This window comes from Haliaeetus albicilla, chromosome 14 (assembly GCF_947461875.1).
Source record: "Haliaeetus albicilla chromosome 14, bHalAlb1.1, whole genome shotgun sequence".
Taxonomy (NCBI): Eukaryota; Metazoa; Chordata; class Aves; order Accipitriformes; family Accipitridae; genus Haliaeetus; species Haliaeetus albicilla.
Genome location: NC_091496.1, coordinates 13,460,155 through 13,481,350, shown reverse-complemented (window position 1 = coordinate 13,481,350; position 21,196 = coordinate 13,460,155). Strand labels below are relative to the sequence as shown.

Below are 21,196 nucleotides of genomic sequence, written 5' to 3'. Positions count from 1 at the left end.
GATGAGCAGAATTTTTATGCTTCTGCTTCAAAGTCATGGCTGTTATAAACCTGATTTATTTATGGTAGATCACCCAGAAAGAACCCTGTCAGAGGCTGTGTGATATTCTTTGGTGTCTGTCTCTGGAATTCCTATATGAGATTCAGGAAATGAATGTATCTCACTTACATCTGTTTATATTTTAGCCAAATAAAAAGCCTGTAATCATGGGCTTCCTGGCCCAGATCTAAGAAGCATTTTTCAGGATCTTCTGATCCTGGTTTGAGACAATGACCTTAGTTTTGGAGGTTACCTTTGAATACATAAACACTAAAAACACCTTTTCCTCTTTGTGTCTGTCTAGAAATGAGAAGAGTGAAATCCCTTTGGATGAAATGATGCAAATTTGTGTTAGAGTGCATGAGTTCATTGAGACAGAAAATCGAATACTTGCTGTTGGGGAAGAACTGGATTGTTCTGATGTTAATGTGTTTGTATTTTGGGCTCTGAGGTTTTGCGGTTCAGTTCCTCTGCAGGTTGATGATAGCTGAAGCCTTAAACTTCCTGCTTGCTCTGATTGTGAGAAGCTGGAGTGAATTAAGACTGAACAGTGGTAGCAGGGCAAGATCTGAGATACTGTGTAGATCTGATTATCTTAAATTACAATTTGCACATATATGAGTGAGAGAGAGACTCAAAGCTTTATCAAAGAAAGGAAGAAAAACCCCCAACCAAACAAACCAAAGAAAACCCCACTCCCCAAACTTCTGTGCCTGTGGGAATTAATAAAAATTTAAATTTATAGTAATTTAAGTGTCTGTGGGAACTTCCCATTCTCATCCTATACCTTCATAACAAGATTCTCTTCCCTTGGAAATCATTACATGTTCATTTACATTCTAAAAAACAAATTTTCTGGCTTTTTAGATCTAAACCATTATCTTCTCTGATATGTTGGAACCTGTGGAAAAGGGTGTCTATGCAACTTCCATTAAAACTCCTTTTAAACTTGAAAAAATAAATGAATCAGTAAAAATAAAAATTACGTAGAATAAAAAGTGATCTGAAAATAGGCAAAACTAAGCAAAACTGTCCAACAAACTTGAAAGTACTTCAAGTACTTTTTGAAAGTTTGGGGGGGGGGAGTAACTATCAGCACTTCAGTGTAAGGACTGAAAATTTATCTTTTAATGCAGAATAAAAAATTTGGGACTGATATATGTAGAGGAGGAAAATATGTAACACAATCAACACAAAAATTATGTATTTCAAGCTTGATTTGACCTCAGTGATAATTTCTCCTTTCCCTTTCCACTTTTTTGCATAATTTTGAAAAGCCACATCACTGTACTTACATGAAGAGAACTAATCAGGGCTTAGGATAATGAAGCATCATTAATGTAAGACATTAAAATAATTTCAGATACTAGCTTCACTGTAATTTGTAAGCTGTGGGTAGATTTATTTTAAGGGAAACAACATGCATGGAAGTTGGAAAAATCTGGTGGGTTTTTTTGTTTGTTTGTTTTTGTTTGTTTTTTTTAAGTCTGTTTGAGTAGTTGAACAAAACTGAAAGTTGGAGATATTCCAGGGGTGATCAGGGTACTTATTGCAGTAAAAATGCACATGTTCTAATGATGATATACCATATGTAAAATTCATGTGTTCTGTGAGGAGAAAACAAAGCAGTTCATAGACTTGCTGAACTGAGTTGTTAGTTTGTGTTTAGTTAGTATAAAAATGAATTGGGTGTGCAAAAAAAGCGTTGTTATCAAGAAGTTGCTGTAGACTTTAAAGTGGGATTTATTTAGTAGTTGATAAGCATGAATGCTAATGTTAGGTAGGATAACTAGTGTCTTTCAGAAAAGACAGGAACAGAACTGTTGAAAGGCAAAAAGCAGTTTTGGGGGATAGAGCACAGAACTGGAAACAAAACATACTATTTGGAAGAACAAAACAATAATTTTTGCTTTCCCAGATAGGACAGGCTCTTGATTTGAGATGTTTTGTAAAATTACTGGATTATGATCTTTTTTTTTTGTTTCTGTGAATATTTGCAAATTGTAGAAGAGCTCTGGCTATTGCTAGCAAACATTTTAAAGACTGCACTGCATTGAAGTCTGATAAACGCTGGGGTTGTGATCATGCTGATTACTTAATGCCATTTTTGTAGGTGTACCAAGCACGCTTTAGAATTTATGAAAAGCCAGTGAAATTTTAAATTATGGAAACTTTGAAGATTTGTACGTGGGAAACTTGGGTGGGTTTTTACAGGAACAGCAAAAGGCACTTCATGGCGTTGTTGGCAAAATTAAACCCCTCTATCCTGTGCTTCAGCAAGCAGCTTTTCAAGTTTGTTCCAGAGCGTGAAGTTGTTAGTGCTTCTCTATAGGATCATAGGAATTTGTTATATTATACATTAGGTCAGAAATATTCATGGTAAAACCTGTAGTCTTGAATCTGTTTTGAAAAGTTACAGCAAAAAGAGTCCAGCCCTTTCAAAGAATGAGGTTAAGGAAAAAAAATTATTGCCAAAAATAGTTCTAGCAGTGCTCTAGTAGGGACTTAAATGGATTTTTCTGAAGTCATCTTGCAGTTCTGTTTGGATTTACTGTCTGTTTTGGACATCTGACTGAACTACTCTGCTACTGTTTTGCATGGGGGACAACGTCACCCTCTAAACTTTAGGTTTTACAAAACAGAATCTCAAAGTTGCGCTAAATATCAAATCTGCAAATGCAGAATTACAAATTATCTGGCAATTTTTCTCTGTTGTGTTTGCAAAAGGAATGTCATGTTTTGTGATAGAGGTGCAGCACAGAGTTGGTAAGGCATACTGTTGTACGTATATATAGGGGCTGAGGAAAGGAATGATTTAAAAGAATCATTAACTATGTCCTGTATAATGGGTAAAACAGAGTAGACACTGCTGTGAAAACATTGCTTTGAAGTTCTTTTAGTATGCAAATATTCTTTGTATTTATTTTAATTCTTAACTTCATTTACAAATATTGTTAACTCCAGGTGCAGATACGTATTTTAAAAAAACCCCAACAACATATCTGCATTATAAAAAGTAGATTAATGTAGCTAGTATTTTTTTCTTTTTGCCAGAGATGTTTCTGTAAGCTTTTTTCTTTCAGTGCTTAAATCCTCTTTAGGAGTGCATAGACCAAAATACAGAGAGACATTTTAATCTTTGTAAAATTGAAAGTAAAATATGTTGTCCGAAAATTCGCCCTAGTGTGCTTTCAGTAGCTGATCTGGGATTCCCCCCTCCCCCCGAAAATAGCCTTAGACTGGTTATTTTTTGCTCTCTTGAGGTCATGACCTAAATAAAATAAACGTGTCTTGTCAGTTTAAAAAGCCCAATGAACTGTACCTGATTGCCTGCTGCTTAGAACATTAATAACCCCGTGTGTGTGTATATATATGTTGAAAGGCAAAAAGCAGTTTTTGGGGATAGAGGACAGAACTGGAAATCGAGAGAGGGAGAGAGATGCCCATCTTGCCTTTTTTAAAAGGAGCGCTTGACCATCCATTCCGCTGTGAGCGGCGTCGGGCGGTTTTGCTGCATCAGCCCCTGCCCGGGCCCCGGCAGGGCGGAGCGCGCCGTGCGGCCCCGCTGCGGCCGAGGGGCGGCGGGGGCAGGAGCGGGGCGGGGGCGGGGGCGGGGGCTGAGGCCGCCCCGCGGGCGGCAGGAGGACGGGCGGTCGCTCCTGGTTCCTTCGGGCAGCGCCTGTGCCCGCAGCCTGCGCCCTGCTGCCGCTCTCCTGTCGGCCCTGGGAGCGCTCTGCACAGGATGGAGGAAGAAAGTCATCAGCCAGGCTCCTTGTGGCTGATAAATTTTCCTTGCAAAACCGCTCCTGCGTCAGCTTTATCTTACATAAATGAAATCTTTGTATCACCGCGTTTTTAAGAAACTTTTCGAAAACTAAACATCCCTCAAAAACAAACACGTGCAGCTTCGTTCTGTATGTTTCCACTGAAGAACCGAGTTTGGCTTTTAGATCAGAAAGTGATAAGGATTGTGGCTGTAACTGCCTTTTGTTAGCTAATTGTAGATGATGTCTCTATAGGAATTACATAAATGGTGTGCATTTCTTTGGGGGAGATGTGGGACGAGAGGTAAATTCTCCTAACAGTTTGAATACAGAAACAAACCCAAATTCAGATTTTGCTCTTCTGTAGCTCTCTAGTGAGCACAAACAGGAATGTATTTTTAAGGGACGTTTCATGGAGGACGCCAGTATTTGCTGCTTACTAGCATTGTGGCAGCTTAATGTAGATTCAGCTTTACTACTAACTCCGAACAAGGTGTTTGAGGCTAAGATACTAAGCAATGTTTGCCATAATACTAGTCAGACTGCTGCATGCTTTGAGGTACCTGATGGGTGTATCATGTTAGAGTGTTGACAGAGCCCAACGTATCTGGGGCATCTGTCTTCCAGCATCAAAGCAGGCAGAATTCAATTAAAGATAAAAATTAAAAATAGTGAGTTTTGTTGACCTTTCATGGCTGCTTTTACTGCCACTTGTAAAGAAATTGTGGTTAATTCATTTAACCAGTTTAATGAGGTTATGTTTGAGAATTAGCTGGTTTAGTTAACCTTTTTTCTTCAAAATGTATGTTATGCTACAATTGCTTTTTTTATCATTTGCTTTATCCTTGCTTGCAGATTTTCTTTATTATTCTCTGTAGCATGTTAGTTTCAGCCTCTGACTGTGCAATTCTTACTCTTCTGTAGGTCTGAGCAGCCTCGTATAACCAAAGATGTAATTTGTTTTCATGCTGAAGACTTCTTAGAGGTAGTTCAGCGAATGCAATTAGATTTGCATGAGCCTCCACTCTCACAGGTAAGCATGCTATGAACTGTTGATCAGGTGTCCTTTTAGGCCTAAATCAGAATATTCACCCTTTTTTTTTCTTTTTTTTTTTTCCCCACTTCCCTTTTTTCCTCCAGTGTGTCCAGTGGGTTGATGATGCAAAACTTAATCAACTGCGAAGGGAAGGCATTCGATATGCCAGAATTCAGTTATTTGATAATGACATTTATTTTATCCCAAGGAATGTTGTGCACCAGTTCAAAACAGTTTCAGCTGTGTGCAGTTTGGCTTGGCACATCCGGCTCAAGCTATATCATTCAGAGGAAGAACTTTCTCAAAATACAAGTACTGTTGAAGCAGGTACCTCTGCAGACCCCAAGTCTTCGGTTATTGGACTTCAGACTGACAGCAGAATTTGTACAATGAGCAAAAATACCTCCGAAGACACCAAATTTTCAGATGCTCTGCAGATGAAGTATCTGCAGCAGGAATTTATGTCGATAAAACATGAACCTATTGCATCTCACCGAATAAAAGAAGAACCCATGAATGTTGATCTTGCTGAAAAGACAGTGGCACCTAATGACGTCGGGGGCCAGAATGTTCAGACTAGGTTGGATCACGTTGAATTGACGGCATTTAAGTTGGAGGTGGATTCTAAATTTGAACCTGGCAACAAGGACTTACAAGGCAAGTTATGCCCTGGAGGTCACATACATCCAGATGATACCAGACAACATAGTTCATCATATCCAAAACTGCATGGACAAACAGAGGATGATTTTTTGTGCTAAATTTGTATATATGGTTTTAAATTCCTTTTTAAACTTAATGATGTAATAATGTAAAGATTCATAAATTCTGTGAGGCAAGTTTGTGACTTGCCTTCGCATCTGTTACAGAAGATAGTTATGTAGCTTTGTAACATTCCTCAGTGCCTGTCCATAACTGTGAAGTATCAAAGCACTTAGGGCCAGATGCACTGTAAACACTGCAGGTTTAACATAAAGAAGTCTTTAAATAATTTTGAGTTGTAGGTTTTAGAGTAGAGCTGACATTTAACATATATATTTTTTGTAAGATGAGCCAGAATTCTTTTTGACAATTCCAGGCTTTTCCATAGAGCTTATTTATACCAATTTTTTCATTTTAAATGTGTCAGCACTGTAGTGTAAATATCTTTTTTAAAAAAATCTTTTTAGTGTGATTTATACTGAAATGTGAGCCGCTTAATAAAGGTTCATAATAACAGATTGGTTTTATTTTTGGGTCTGCAAAAAATAATTCAGTTAAACTGCCTCTCTAAATGGTTATGTTTCTACCTGCACTAATGCATAGGATACCCTTACACCATTGTGGGGTGAGCAGCTGTAGCAAACTGAGGTAGAGCTGAGGCATTCTTTGTAAATGGAGATTAGTCAGAATGTAAAATCAGTCCTCCCTTCACAGGATTCCTTACAGTTGCTCGTTAAAGGCACTCCGCAGACTCCTGCTGTCAGATGTTAATATGGAACAGAGAGGCAAACCTGCCCCTGTTGTGGAGGACAGTCGGACACCCCCTGGGCTCCAGGAGCGCAATCAGTAACTGTGTGCGTCTCTCTAGATGAGCTGGTGCAAGGGAGCAAACTCCCTTCTACCTTTGCCTCTTGCTTTGCTCAAGCCACAGTTAAGGCAGTTCTATTTCACGTTAAAAAAAACCAAACACCCCCCCCCCCCCCAACCCCCCCCCACCCCCCCAATTTAAGTCAGTTAATCTGACTAAAATTAAAACAAAGAATATTTACATGGTAACTTATCCACCTATAAAGGCCTCCACTTTAGTAGTGACCTGTAATTGACAGAGACACGTTTGGATTTGAATTGCTCCCTATGCTGATAGCACCAGGCAATAAAGATGCTTGCCAGTGTGTCTAGTAGGAAGATTCCTCATGAGTCCCAGTTTGGAAGCAAGAGTTAGTTAATTAAGAAAATAACAGTGGTGTCCAAGTTAACTGTTTGCCTCTCTCCCCGCCTATGGAATGCTTGAATTCTCTTAAGCCATGTTCTGAGGGAAGAGGATTTCAAGGCTAGCTAGCATCTGATGTGGTAATGGCAAAAACTGTCACTGAACCTACTTAATTCTTTGTGTAACATATTACTGTATAGTTCAAACACATCTGAATGATATTTCTTTTTCAGGTAGCTACAAATAGCAGTAAACTGCCCTACAGCCTGTCCTCCAACTAAGTATTTAAAACGTAAGATCCTGGGCCTGTTGTTATTTCCAAAGCCCTCTGTATCTTTTTTTTCCCCTCTGTATTTTTTCCCTATAACTTTCTGAAATTTGTACGTCCTTATGTACCTACTTTATAACCTTTGCACTTAGTGATCACTTTGGCTTCATTTGTAGCAACAGAACAATGTGATTTCCAGGTGATGTCTAATTCAACTACCTGAGGCCCTTTTGTTGCAAATGTTTTTTGCTTATAGGTTGTTAAAATTGAAAATGTTACTACGTACTTACTCTGGCACTAAAATCAGCCATTTAACGGATGAGTGCCCTGATTTCTTTAAGTCTAAAATAGGTCTGTCAAAGAATTATTAATTAAATCAATATTTGAATTATTGAATATTACTCCTACATAGCCATAATTACGTATTAGAGAAGCAATAGAAACATGAATCTCTTGGATGTGGCTAATATATCCTTAAGTCTTACTGCTGTTTTCTTTAATGCTGGCTAAGAGATTACTACCAGTTTTGCAGCCTCAGGGATCTTGCTTTCCCCTCATGCCATGAGCAAATGATTCATGTGTGACATGGTAAGTTATTAATCTAGCAGATTCTGATTTGAGAAATTAATTGGTTCATGTAAGAGTTTGAGCTTTCCTGATAGTAGAAATGTGGTCTTGGCTCCCGTTGTGTTTTCTGGATTATCTGGAAACTTCTACCCGTAATTCTTTGGCTTTATGAACATCTGTACACAATTATGTAGCTTCCATTCCTGTTCTCTGTGCCAGCCATTGGAGAACAGTAAAAGAGAAGAGCTGCCGGTTGTAGTTTGCACCAAGTGTGCAGCTTTCCACCTGGGTTAGCAGAAGGCTCCAGCTTTATCAATACCATCCTTGCCAGATACTGCTCTTTTAAAACAAAAACACCCCCCCCAACAACAACAAAAAAACCCAAACCATAAAACAACCCAACTGTTTAGTTTAATTAAAAAAAAAAAACAAACCTTGTTTGTATGCTGGTGATCCATATGCTGATCATTCATTCTGGTTCAAGTTTGTTTGGGGTTTTTTTCTTAAATCTGCCAGATTTTACTAAAGTAAACCCTTGACAGCAAGCAACTTCCTGCATCATAGGCCCTGTCCAGACTGAAAAAATAAATGTTTGAAAATGGTTTAGCAAACAGACTTTACACTGAAGAGTAAAGCTTTGCTTCCTTTTGAAGACCTGCTCAGCGGTCTTAGCTGATCATGGCCTCAAACTTCTGCTCAGGTTATGTCTTGGTTCTGAAATTTTTCCTTTGAACTGCCTACATCTTCAACCTATTTTTTTTTTCTTTTTTTTAATCACTTTCAGAATTTTAAGAGATTAAAAAAAAGTGGCAGTTTTTCCACTTTTTATGCATCCTTTATTTTTGAATTGTGAGGCAGACTAGATTCTCATTTTTAGACAGAATTCCTTGCAGACAGAATATAAACAATACCGGGATTACCAATGGCTATCAGAACTCCCTTTGTATTCAAGGGTGTAGACAGTCTGGGTTGACTGGCTATATTAGTGTGTACTTCTTTCTTTGCTTCTTTTTAAAAAAAAAAAAAAAGTTTTTGTCCTCTACTGTGGTGTATTCATTTTGATGCAGTTGCTCTTTAAGAGGGGAGTACCTTTTCTGAGAATTTCAGCTCCCAAATTGTTCATTAGTCTGACAAAGGTCTTGCTTTGGTTTCACGTGGTCCTATGCTATAACCTTTATTCCTACCGCATACAAATTCATATTCAGACTTTGCTTCAGCAATAAATGGTTCACGCCTTCTGATGTACTGAAACTAGTCTTTGCTTATTGCTTGTCCCCCCTCCCCGGATTTCAGTTATATAGAAATCTTTCTGTTATTTTGGCTGAAATCTCCAGTTTAGTTTTAGTTGTCTCTCTTGGCCCTTCCGCAGATTTCTGCAAAATCTGCTTAAGGCCTATTGCCTGTACTGCAATGGTATTGACATCTGTGTGTTTGCAGTGGTGTTCCAGTTAATGACATGATGTGCAGAAGTTTAGACATGTTCTCCTAGATACTGGTTCCATATTTGTGGGTAGCAAAGAATTGCATTGTTACTGCTGCTACCTAATAGCTTTCAAGATGGTAGCTGCTTTTTTTTTTAATTACTGGATCTTTTGCATTTCACTGGCAACTGACTTCATGTGTTACATACAAGTGTTACTCAGTGTTGTGTCATCCCCCAGCCCTCCAAATGCCTGCAAATTGACTCTTGAAACAGCATTTTCATTACAGGTACTGCTGGCATGCAGATTTTCCCTTCCTTGTTACTATAGTGAATATTTCAATACTTCTTTAACTGAAATATTAATTCTATCTAGTATTAGAAATAAAGTATTATTTCAGAGGGTGATGATTTAAGTATTCATCTGTGAAATAATTCCTTGGTGATAAATAAAATTGATTTTTAAGCAGATATACATGTGCACAGTAAATAAGTTGGCATTGCAAATGATGTAGAAAATGGAAACATAAGACAGTGGAATGCTGTGAAGCAGATCTGAACATTACAGATCTGGAAAATTGAGTAAGTCTTCCAAGAAACACAGGACTGGTATTCATTGATCAAAATGACTGTTTTCTAATATCTGCATGTGAATAAGGATGCTGAATCGATTGAAATAAATCCGTGTTTTCTCCATGCTCCTTGGCAAATAAACTGTTGTGAGAGAGTAGGCTACCACCTGACCCTACTAGGATGAAAACTGTACTAATTCTGATGAAGAGATGAAAAAAAAACTTTGCAGGCTTCTCAAGTGTAATTTTATTCATTTTTTTCTAGTGGTCAGATGTGTGGAGAACTTTGTCTTTAGGCAGACCACTGCCTGTTACCTTACTGTGAATGTAAACAAGTTGGAAATGGAAAGGACAGATTTTCACTGACCTATGCTTTGCTGTGAATGACACTGTTGAGAATGTTTTCTTTGTGAGTCACTGTGTTCAACTGATATTTTATTACTTTCTCAAACGGATGAATTGCACTTTAAAAACTGTATAATAGACGATACTGATATTTTGTGCAGATCCCACTGAATTTGCAGCATACATGGGAAGATTTGGGAAACTTTGATTCCCATCAGTCGCTCATTTCATTTTTCATAGAAATGCAAATTATTTTGTGTTCTGTTCAGAAGCAGCAGCTTCACAATATCTAGGTTGCTATTTCTATTAGAATCATCAGGGATACTGACTTTGCAGATTTAGTGTATTATATTCTAGCCACTGTTTTTCTCTGTGCTATGATGCTAATATTTCCTCTGCTTTGGAGCCGTGCTGTACTTGAGTGCCAGCTAGACATTGATCTTCTCATGTTCTGGTCATGCTGATAGATGAGCCTACTGATGAGGGTATTAGTCCTTTAATATTTGGTGTACAGTTATGATAATCTGATACAAACATTGATTAAAACAGCAGTTTAAACTTCTATTTTTATCAAGTTTGATTTTTCAATAACTATTTTGATACTATGTTTTCTCTTGCCAATTAATTTCCAGTCCACCAGAATGAAAGGGCAATGTTTGGTAGAGCTTAGGCCTGTGTTTTAAGGACTATGCTTTCTATGGCCGTTGTTTTATCTGGTTATATTGAGACAAAATAGGGCAATTAGCTGAGAAAGTTATTCCCTAAGTATCTCAAGAAGAAAACCTTGAGAATTAGACCTGTGTGTGTAAGACTAATGTAACATAAGTCAAGACTGCTAAAGCTGTATCCTAGGCATGTTGTAACACTCAGGTACTTGTCTAATCGATGCAGTTGAGAGCTTTTGTTAATCTCGGAAATGAAATTTTTAGACTAAACCCCATCTTTTAGCAGTGATTTCTTTATAAACTTCAAAAGGAACACTGTGATAAAACCTAATACCGGTAAACTAAGCTTGGGTTCTCATTTCTTCTGTTTCTTGCTCTTACGCTCTTGTTCTGTGCCGTACAAAGACTTACATTTGCCTGCTTGTGAGGTTGGTTTTGTTAGAAGAGGCACACCAAAGGAAATAGCATTACTGCATTGCAGATTTTTTTTCTACTCTTTATCCAACTTCAGTACAAGGAGAAAATGTTAATACTGAATAGCACTCTGGTGGTCCAACTGCAGTGGTTCCTTAAATTGCCTTAGTCCACAAACCCTGATGCTTTTCAGCGGCAAGTTGATACCCAGGCCTGTTCAGGTCTAAAAGGCTTATATGGGAGGCAAACTCTGCCCAAACCTTAACACAATAAAGGTACAGTAAAAAGGTACAAACACTCTTTTTCCAACTCAGTGCAGTTATTTTTACCTCAATCTTAGTTTAAAAAAAAAAAAGTGTGAAAGCATAGCACTATCATGTAACACATCAAAGAACTTCTGAGGATGCAGTTATTCAGGAGCTTTATTACTGAAAAGCAATATTATTTGTTCCCAAAATATAGTGGTGTTGAAATAGGTAATGCCTAATGTTAGAATTCAGAGTTTCTGGGGGTCTCATAGATTTCACTGTCATCAATACCTTTGTGTCACTCAACTTTCAAACTGGGTAAATATGAAAATTTCCATGAGGTTACTTGTAAGATTTTGTTCCTGTACTACTATGCATATACATCAGAAAACACCACTGCTTTCATCTCTTAAATTGTTGTGTAACTTAGTCCTGTGCTAGCTTATTTTTTGATATTGTCACCCATGCCTTGCATTGCAGTTTGGGGGCACCTACACACCTTCTTAGAGCATTCAGGTTAAAGTTTGTTGAAGGTTGGGATGTTTATGTCATATAATTGTATTTTTCAAGTATGAGAAGAACAGAAGGCTGGATCCTAGTCTAAAATGGTGACAAATCAAGAAAAGCAGTATGAATAGGTGATTGAAAATTTCAGTTTCATGATCTTTCACACATGTCCATTGAGTATTTTCCTTAATCAGACAACAGTAGATACTCACCTACAATGCATGCTGAAGTGTTCAAGCTTGTATAAATGATATGAAGAGAAATAAACGTAGAATATATATCTCCATATACAATATATATAATCAATATATATTATGTATATAATACATATATATCATCAATATATGATAAATACTTCCGTTTCATTTCAGAACAGCAAGCTATTGAATTGCATTTTAAAACAAAGCCCATGAAGGCAAAGTTTTCCTCTCCATGCCCTGCATCGGCTGCTGCAGGTAGCTGAGATGAGGTTGTTCCCTAGTGCGCTGGGTACTTTGATCTGCATTTCCTTCCACCCATTTCTTGCACATCAGTATGAGCCATCTCAGCATCAGCTTCCCCTTTTCCCTGCCAACTTCATCAAATCTGCTCTTTGCTCATTTTGTTCTGTTTAACGAAGATCAGTCAGTCCATGAATTTAAGTAAAGGTGTGAGAACTCTCTCCATTTCAGAGCTGTGGACAGTGCCTTTGAGAACAGGGTGATTGCTAATAGAGGTTAATTCCTGCAACAGCCTCTGGAAAGGTCTAGGTGTGCTACGGTGTGCTTTGTATCCTAAGTCCTTTTGAATGAAGTTCTGATATCACAAAAACATGAGACTGCGTGTACAGAGGTGTTGGCACAGTTTAGGTCAGTTAAATCTGATAAAAAATACTAAGTCAAACGGGATATTAATTTCTGTTACCAAAGTATCGCTGTATGACTAGGAACTTGCAGACAAAGTTGAGCACTTTCACAGGGCTGTGTCCTGAAGACAGCTTGTGCTAAAGGAAATCAGTTTGTGTGTGACTTCTGTAGGACACCAGAAAGAGATGCCTGCTTCAGCTTTCAAAATCACTGTCATGTATTTCAAGGTTTGTAAATGTTTAAAAAAAAAAAAAAAAGCCAAACCCACAACCAAAAGACTGAAATTGCTGATCTTTTTCTATTGAATTAGAGGCAGCAATTAAAAGGAGATTTGGAACAACTGTGTTTGGCATCTCTAATTAACTAGAATCAAACTTTCAGATAATTGTTACATCTGTGGAATAGAAGGGGTTTATTAAGGGGGCAGAGTTGCCATTTGTGGCCCATCTTGCTAATCATATACCAAGCCCTAATGAGGCTAGTTCTTATTCTTCCACCATTTGTTGTGTGAAGCTGTCACGATCTGTTAACATCATCAGCTTGACTGAGGAAAGCTGCTCTGCTCTTCTGAGCAGTATGGGTTTTTTTGGCATTGTGTGAACAAGGCTTTTTTTGCTTTTTCTTCTGTGATAATCATCAGCTGGGGGAGGACTGGGCACTCAGTTTTATGCTTGGTGCTGTAATGTACCATCCGGAGATGCGTGTGTGTGTGTGTATGTATGTATGTGTCTTAAGTGCTTAAATGCTTGTTATGTATTTGCATCAATGTTGAAGTGGTTCATAAAAGTTTACCTTAACTGGAGGTAGGTCTTTAAACACTCTTCTCCATATATCTTTGAAGCATCCAGTAAAAATGCCACATGAGGTCTAGCTTGCCTGCCATGGGCCATACCTGGAATGTTGTATCCTAGGAAGCTCAGTGACCCTAGTTTCCATTTGACAGAACTGAAGAACTGCTGAAGAGACCTAACTTGGATGTGCAAATTAAGCATATTTTCTCTATACCATATGTATACACACATACATATACTTACATTTAGCATGTATCTGTGCGTGCTTGCTCTCGCATTTCCTATATTCAGCAGGCCCAAGAGCACATATCAAGGTGAATACTTTTCCCTCTCCCTGCAGCTAATCCTCAGCACAAGTGCCATTTTAACTTGAAAAATCACAAAGATGGTAAAGGAAGCTAGTTCTTCACAGGAGCCTCATATGAGTGGGCAAAAAGTCTGTCAAACAGAGAGCAAGGCCCTTCCATGAACTATTTCTCAGAACTAAGTAGGGCATAGATACACCTCCACAAAAGAACTGTTCCTCATAGGTACTGAAGCAAAAAGAGATTTCTAAATGGTAGTTTTAGCTCCCCATAAATTATCTAATGCTTATGAACTGGGGCCAAGTGCCCCCTGGATTTGCTCAGTAAAAGTCAATGCATTATTTTTACTATAATAAAGGGGTTATAAATATTTTGCATTTTTTATAACAGCTAATGCTTAGATTGTTTTTCTGTGTCATTCCTTGGTTTCTCCTTTAGCAAGGTAGGACTGTCAACCATTCTGAAGCAAACATGACTTAAATTCTTTCTAAAGATCATTTGTTACCTGATGATCTGAATTGAGAGCCATTGTCTTAGAATGAACAGGTTCTTTTCTTAGATAAGCCCTTTCAGCAGTCTTTAATAATATGCTTCCTATGTGTTTATGCCTACATCTGTCTGTTTGAACAGCAAGAGTAAACCCAAACACTTCAGAAAGATTTTTTTTTTTTTTTTTTTTTTACTGACAAGTACAGTTGATTGTACATCATTAAAATTTTATTCGTGAGACATTTTGACATAGTTACCTCCTCTGACCTTAAGCTGTTTTTCCAGGGCTGTTTTCATTCACTAGACACTCTTTTTTTACCTAGGAACTGTAAATAGTTCAGCATGCATGTTAATAATGTCCTAGACAACTTTTACATTTGGACTTGGTTGTATCGTAGCTCCTGGAAGAGCACTTTCAGTCCACAAAATACGCTTACGGTTCCAGCTCTTCCCAGAAGTCCCATTCATTGCATTTGTTACTTGAAAAAGTTCATTTACTAGCATCTCAGTTGGCTGGTACTTGGTAAAGCCAGGGCTTCACCCCCAGAGATTTAATATACTAGGGCATTAAAAAAAATCTTCCTTGTTAAAGTACCACTTCCTCCAGGTACAGATGTATTACAGAACTCACCCCATAGCTTCAGTCTTTTACAGCACTGGTCATTTCTCACTTGGAAGGGTAATCACCATTGTCTCCCTCTTCTCTGGATCTTGGACTGCTGGCACAGTTCAGCTACTAACTTCTTTCCCCCTAGGTAAACATACTGGTTATTGTCTGTTTCAGCAGCTTAAAAAAAAAAAGTGCTTATTTTTAGTCTTTCAGACTGGAAGTGGATTCTTGCCGTCACAAAATGCTGAGTCACTTTATTCCTTTTTTGCTCTTATTTGGTAACTATCAATTGTTCCTGATTCTTAAAGCAAGTTTACAGTAATTTCTATAATGTGCTAACTTGTTATTTCTTGAGTGACACGATAAGTAGTAGATAACTTAAGTCCTCTTTCTAAGGATTACCCAATGTGCTGAATACTCTGGGGTAGAATATTTGTGGTTCCTTTCAGATCTTCTACCTGCACATGAAGAGCCTGTATCTTACTTCATGTAACAAATAATAATAATCATATTAGAACAGCTTGTGTTGAACAAATACTTTTATTTACAAGAACATATGTGACAGTTTTAAAATAAAAGAGTGGAACAAGTCTACTTTCAGTCTTCAGCCTGGTATAGATAGAGTCTCCACCTTGATTGATTTCTTATTTGGCATTTTAATTTGGAGAACAAGTTTGTGGCAAAACTATAATAATCCAGTAATTTGGTACCAATCTCAGTGCTGAAAGCCACATATGATAGCTTAGTCTCTTCGTACATAGAAGATATTATATCCCAGTTCAACCATACCCCCAATAAGCAAGGCCCACAAAGGGATAAATACATAGGCTAGTTTCATCGTAGTAAATCGTTGCAGTTTAGCACAGAGGGCAAGGCAGAAGGCTAATTTAAGTAGCATTGCAATGAGATACCAGGCTTTTTTCTTGATGTTTTGGGAGCCGTTGCGAGGGTCGAAGCCAGACTTGCAACGTCCAGCCATTTTCACAATTAGCATAACTAGAAGGATAGTATCAAATATCCAGACTGGAATAAAAATGAGGAACCAGTTCCACGGTGCTTTCTCATCCAACTTCAGCACCAGCATGATCAGGAAGAGTAATGTAAAAAGCCATGTCAGTAGTACTCTTTGCGCCAGGGACATTCTCATTTAAACAGCTTTGAGAGGAAGTCTTTCACTGTCAGCAACAACCTAACAAAACAAAAGGGGGGGGGGGGAAGGCATCAAAAGATGTCACTACACAACCATTAGGCATATTCCTTAAAGGTGACTAATTTCTTGTTCTTGCTTTCTCACCCGTTCTATCCTCACCTACATACTGCTTCATTGCATTTCTTTTATAACCACCATTCTCAATGAAGCACTCTGTTTTGGTCCTGTCCACCATTAAATTTAGGTGCCTTAAGTCAGCTGTGTAAACTGCTTTAATCTAAACTTGTTCTGTGAAACAAATTATGCTTTAATCCTACAGTAGCTGTCAAACTCATTTAGGGATTTTTATATGTTAGGAATAGGTTTAGATCCATTTTCCTCCAGTACTGAGGCACTCATAGTTCAACACTTGAAACTCAACCTAACAATTCCCTCCTTATAACAAAAGAACCAGTAAAATGTAAACTAACCAACAAGCATGAGTAACAAGCCACCTGAAAGATCCTGTTGCCTGCAGAACTGCAGCTGAAACCACACCAGTAAGCCCTACTACCAGTTTCTGTCAAGCAGCATCTTAAAACTACAAAAAGCTACAGATAATATTTGCTTTCTGGCAGGTATCTAAAGTACAGACACTGGCTGACAGGAACACTATTTAGTTTTATTGGCTTGGTAGTATATTTAAATTTCTATGTAGTCATGGCAAAAGAAAAAACAAGGACAAGTGCATCTGACACTACAGTCATAAAAGTTAGTTTTTATACTCCTAACTGAAAGGCTTTTACCACTGCACCTGCCAGAAGCTTTTCACTGCAAGTATAAAAAGCAGGGGTGAGAAGAACTATGATCTTCCTCCAGATTTCATGCTACAAAGATGGATAATTAATGTATACACCAGTGGAAACAGTGCTGAATAGGTTTCTTAATTATTTTAAAAATTTGAGATTTTTAGAAATTTGATAATTCCCTTTAGAACACCGATATTCTTTCACTTGAAATAAGTAAGTGAGCTTTGATTTGTTCCAGATTACAGAAGTACTTAAATTACCGAAGGTGAGATGATGTGTTCTGAAGCACCTAATCCTCACCACCAGAAGGGAAAGACAAGACCTGCTTCCCCTCTTCCCCCTCAGTCCACCTGGCCACAAGCTGTTACTGCTTCCTCTGTTATTACTGATGCTCACACTATCACCCAATTAAGCCTATTAACCTCACTGAACAAGCAGAAGTCTATTAGCACCTTTTTAACTGAGTTAGTTTTTTGCTAGATTAGCAAGTTGAACCAACTCTGTGCTCAGATAAGTACTGGAACCAGAAGGAAGGAGGTAAAAGCTGCTGGCTTAACTGGTTAGGAGATGACCAGCTACATTAGAGCTAGTGAATAACAATTTTGTACACCACTAAAATTATCCTACAATTTAAATCTGTGTCTGCTGATACACAGTTCAACAGACCTAATTTTTGTTCAGTCTGGGTTTGAAATTTCACTGGATTTGATTTAGTGGATAGTAGTGGGACTTCTCTTAAGGAAAAGATCCAGTTTAGCCAAAAATAATCTAAATTGGAATTACTGTCAGTGCATCCCCTCCCTTGTGTTATGGCTGACACTTGTGTGACCCAGAGCAGGCCAGTTCCTTGAGCTGAACTAGCAAAAAAATAGTTTAAAATAAGATTTTTGTAGTTTGTTTTTTGCTGTCTCAGTTCTGCTCAGATCACTGAAGAGTCTGGTGAATGCCAGTTACTGGCAGGGTGGGACCGAGACCCCCTCCTTAGGGAAGGGGTGAGGCTTAGCAGTGACACTCAACATAAGAGTTAGTTAATTGCTAAGCAAGTAGACAAAAAATTGGAGGAGGTTTAGATAGCACTCCTCTTTTCTTGTAAACATACCTAAACCAGCTGGCAGGTGCAGAGGATTACAGGACAATTACTATGACCTGCCTGAAGTATTTCCAGTCTTTTGAAAACATTCCCAATATTCTCAAGTGCAAGTCTGTGGCTAAAGTGAAGAGAGTAGTGATCTGAAACAAAGTTTCGACATTCCTTTCATGAGAACCTTTTTGAAAACTAGTTCTAGAAATCAATGCTACAGATACTACAAGAAGGAGAATCTCTCATTAGCAACCCAGAGAAAGTGGAAACCAAAGGAACAGACTGGAAACTTGGGCCTGAAAGGACAAAAGGAATTCAACACTGTTAGAAGTATCAGGTTATCAGATACTCAGAGAAGGTGCTATCAACTGTCTCTGGAGGAAATAGAAAGCACCTGAAGTTGTATTAGATGGGGCTACTCAATTTGAAGGTTGCTCACCTGATGAAAAGATTTTTCAGTTTTCCTAAGTGTTCAGAACCCTTTGTAACAATTTAAAAAGCACAGGCAGAAGAGTCAGCATGGGGCGTTATGCTGCCTTTCTTCAATCTAATTAAGAGATGTAACTGCAAGATTGGACAGTACTGCAAGGCTCCATTCAATTTTAGAGGCTTTTTTTGATGAAAACTGTAGAAAATCCAAGCGTACTTTTGAGATCTTATCCTATAGTCCAAGTAAAGGAAGCTACCAAATTTGCAAGACTGACAGCTGGGGATACACAGCTGACATAATGAGGAAGGGTTTGATTACATGGAGCACCTAACCATCTCTCATTAGGAAAGAAAGGAGATGATCAGCAGATTCTTAGCTAGAGGACAGCTATCACAGCAAGATGGTTAACACTGGAAAAAGGATGCGGATATGGTGCAAGTCTGTTTTCACAGAAGAGCTAGTTCACCGAAGGAATGCCAAATGTGGGGTGTAAAAATAAAAAAGCTCTCGACTCTTTATAGGACTCGTGTAATTAGTAGGAAGTGAAAATTTTCAGTAGTGAGAAACACTATCTCAGTAGCATTGCTGACCTTGGTGGGATGATCTACATAATTAGAATATTATGATAGCTAATTATATCCTGTTTAGATGGAGAAAAATCAAGAGGAGAGAAACTTACACGTTCAGCTAAATATTAGCGATAACATAGGTCTATAAATTTGAACCCTGAACATTGCCTAACAAAGTTCAGAAAATTGTAATACACTGAAACCAAATTAAATAGAACTCCAGCTTGATTAAATGCCATTTTAAAGCCGATTCAGTAGGTATGAGTACTTTAACACCGAGAACTTTAACACCAGTAGCCCCATTTCAAAACCACACATGAACTAGTCTGATGCGAACACGGGTTAGGTATTCGCAAGTCCTCTTGCAACTGGTGCATTCTTAGTTGAGGTAGCCTATGTAGATTTAAAAGTGCAAATAACGTCAAACTACACCACCCCCTTAACCGGAGTGCTTGTTTTACTGTTTTTTTCTGCGGAACAGGGACTCCCGAGTGCTGAATCTGGCTGACCCCCCCCCCCCCCCCCCCCGTTCATAAATTATGCAGAGGACCAGAAGGAGGAAACCGGCAAGCCGGCCGAGGGTGCGGGGCTAAGCCGAGCCTGCGGCGGCAGTTTAACAGCCCCTCCCTCGCGGTCCTCCGGAGAAGACCGACTGTTTCCAGCACAGGCCCGACCCAGCCTTGCCCGGGCACGGTCGCTACCCTCCACCGCGGGTCGCCTACCGGGCTGCGGCTCCGGCAGCGGCCGGACGAGCAGGGGCAGGGCCAGGCCCGGGGCACCCCCCGCAGGCGGGGGGCGGGCGGGGGCCGCAGGCCGCCCGTCTCTCTCTCCCGCCCTTCCTCAGCCCCCACGGCCGACCCCGGGCCGCCCGGCCTCCCCCGCTCCAGCCTTCCTCGCCGGTCCCCCGCCCTCCCCCGGCCTTCTCCTGAGGCTGCCCGCGAGAGGCCCCCCCCCTTCGCCGGCCACGGCGGAGGCCTCCCCCCGTCCGCCTGAGGAAGGACGGGCGCGACGCGGCAACCCGAGGTGGAAGCCCCCTTCTCTCCCCCGCTACCTGACGGGCCCGGGCCGCCCTAGCGCCGCTGCCGCCCTCGCACGGACCCGCCGCCGCTTCCCCGCGCAGGGTCTCGGCGCATCCCCCCCTCCCGCCCGGCTACGCGGGGCCAGCGCGCAGGTAAGGGGGGCGGCCGGGCTCTCCTCGCCCGCTGCGCCGCAGAGAAACCCACCGCCTTCCTTACCCGCCGCCCCGGGCCTGGCTGGCTATTGGGCAGCGGGGACGCACGTCCTACCGCGCCGCGCTCTCATTAGGTAGCGGTGGTGTCGCTCAAGTTAATCCCCGCCTCCCCCCAGCTACTCAGTCGTGGAGACGCCCATCAAGGTCAGCCAGCCCCCTCACGGCCGGCAGTCGTTCAGCCTTGAGCCCGCCCCCCACCCTTTCTCTTTGCCGCCAATTCGTGCAGGAGGATGTCTGTCATACCGGCCCCGCCTCTGCCCGGAGAGCCGTCCGTCAAACACAGCCCCACCTCCCTCCCGCTCTCGTTGGGCAGCGCCGCCGCCAGTCACGCCCCGGCCCCACCTTCGCAAGCGGAGGGGGGGCGCTGTCGGCTGCCGACCTGCACCTAGCCCTGCCCCCGCCTCGGCGGCGCGCGCCCTCTCGGGTGGCGCGCTGTTGCTGCCGCCGCTCGGGCGCGCGTCTCCTCCTCCTCCTCCTCCCCCCCCCCCCCCCAGCTGTTGCCTCGCGCGCGCGCGCCCGCCCGCCCGCCGCCTCGCGCTCCCCTCGCTGCTGTTGTCTGCGGCGCGCGCTGGCCCGCTCCGCCGCCTCGCCGCGGCACCGGGCGACCGGTAAGGTCGGGACCCCGCCTCGGTCAGCGGCTGGGGGGGGGGGGGAGCGGGAGCCGAGGCATCCCCGCCCCGGCGGGAGGGGGAGAAGCGGGGCGGCAAGTTCCCCGCGCAGCTGGGGAGGGGGCCGACCGGCTCGGCGGGGGCGGCCGGGGCGGGTCTGCGGCTTCGGAGCCGCGGCCGGGGCGAGGCGGGGGCGCCCGCTCGGTGAGGGGCGGCGGGGCGGTAGGCGCATCCCCGGCGGGCGCGCGGCGGAGCCGTCTGCCGCGGCTCCCCTCGCCCCTGCTCCGGGCGGCGGGAGCCGGTCCGCCGCCGGCCCGGGGGCCTCCCGCCCCTCCGCCGGGCCGGCCGGGGGAAGGGTGGGAGGCCCGGGGCCTCTGCGGCGCCGAGGTCCCCCTCAGGCGGGAGCGGGCGCGGGTGTCCGCGGCGCGACGGCCCCCGGGGCCCTTCCCGCCGGGGCGGTGGGGGCCCGAGGGCGGCCGCCGAGCGGGCCCTTCCCGCCCCGCCGCGTACCCGCATCAGGTGCGGGCTGCTCCAGCCGTCGC

The 21,196-nt window shown here is 41.8% G+C and overlaps 3 protein-coding genes and 1 long non-coding RNA gene across 9 annotated transcripts in view; 3 read left to right on the top strand and 1 right to left on the bottom strand.

Moving 5' to 3' along the window:
- The window catches only part of RSBN1L (round spermatid basic protein 1 like), a 55,978-nt gene extending 45,493 nt beyond the window's left edge, over window positions 1–10,485 (top strand). For both annotated transcript variants that reach the window (XM_069801733.1, XM_069801732.1), the window contains 2 exons: window positions 4,728–4,836; window positions 4,944–10,485. In XM_069801733.1, coding sequence (XP_069657834.1) covers window positions 4,728–4,836; window positions 4,944–5,600 — 766 coding nt within the window. In that variant the 3' untranslated portion in view covers window positions 5,601–10,485. The remainder of the gene's footprint in view (window positions 1–4,727; window positions 4,837–4,943) is intronic.
- A 2,873-nt stretch (window positions 10,486–13,358) lies between these two features.
- Window positions 13,359–15,391, top strand: LOC138688951 (uncharacterized). The gene is made up of 2 exons (XR_011327743.1): window positions 13,359–15,045; window positions 15,171–15,391. It is a non-coding gene; the product is annotated as an uncharacterized lncRNA (long non-coding RNA).
- Window positions 15,319–21,187, bottom strand: TMEM60 (transmembrane protein 60). Of its 4 annotated transcripts, none has more exons than XM_069801747.1 (2): window positions 21,165–21,187; window positions 15,319–15,986 (listed from the first exon to the last, which is right to left on the bottom strand). In XM_069801747.1, exon 2 carries the CDS (start codon window positions 15,942–15,944, stop codon window positions 15,540–15,542), a length of 405 nt encoding a protein of 134 aa, XP_069657848.1. In that variant the 5' UTR covers window positions 15,945–15,986; window positions 21,165–21,187; the 3' UTR covers window positions 15,319–15,539. The 4 variants fall into 4 exon arrangements, with proteins under 4 accessions (XP_069657848.1, XP_069657849.1, XP_069657846.1 ...); XM_069801748.1 differs by lacking the exon at window positions 21,165–21,187 and adding an exon at window positions 20,051–20,073; XM_069801745.1 differs by lacking the exon at window positions 21,165–21,187 and adding an exon at window positions 19,867–20,044.
- PHTF2 (putative homeodomain transcription factor 2) overlaps window positions 20,539–21,196 on the top strand; it is a 71,557-nt gene continuing 70,899 nt past the window's right edge. For both annotated transcript variants that reach the window (XM_069801738.1, XM_069801735.1), the window contains exon 1: window positions 20,539–20,654. The gene's annotated coding sequence lies outside the window, so the exon portion shown is untranslated. The remainder of the gene's footprint in view (window positions 20,655–21,196) is intronic.

Excerpts from the sequence above, each read along its gene's own strand:
- TMEM60 (XM_069801747.1), bottom strand. The coding sequence starts at position 15,944 with ATGAGAATGTCCCTGGCGCAAAGAGTACTACTGACATGGCTTTTTACA.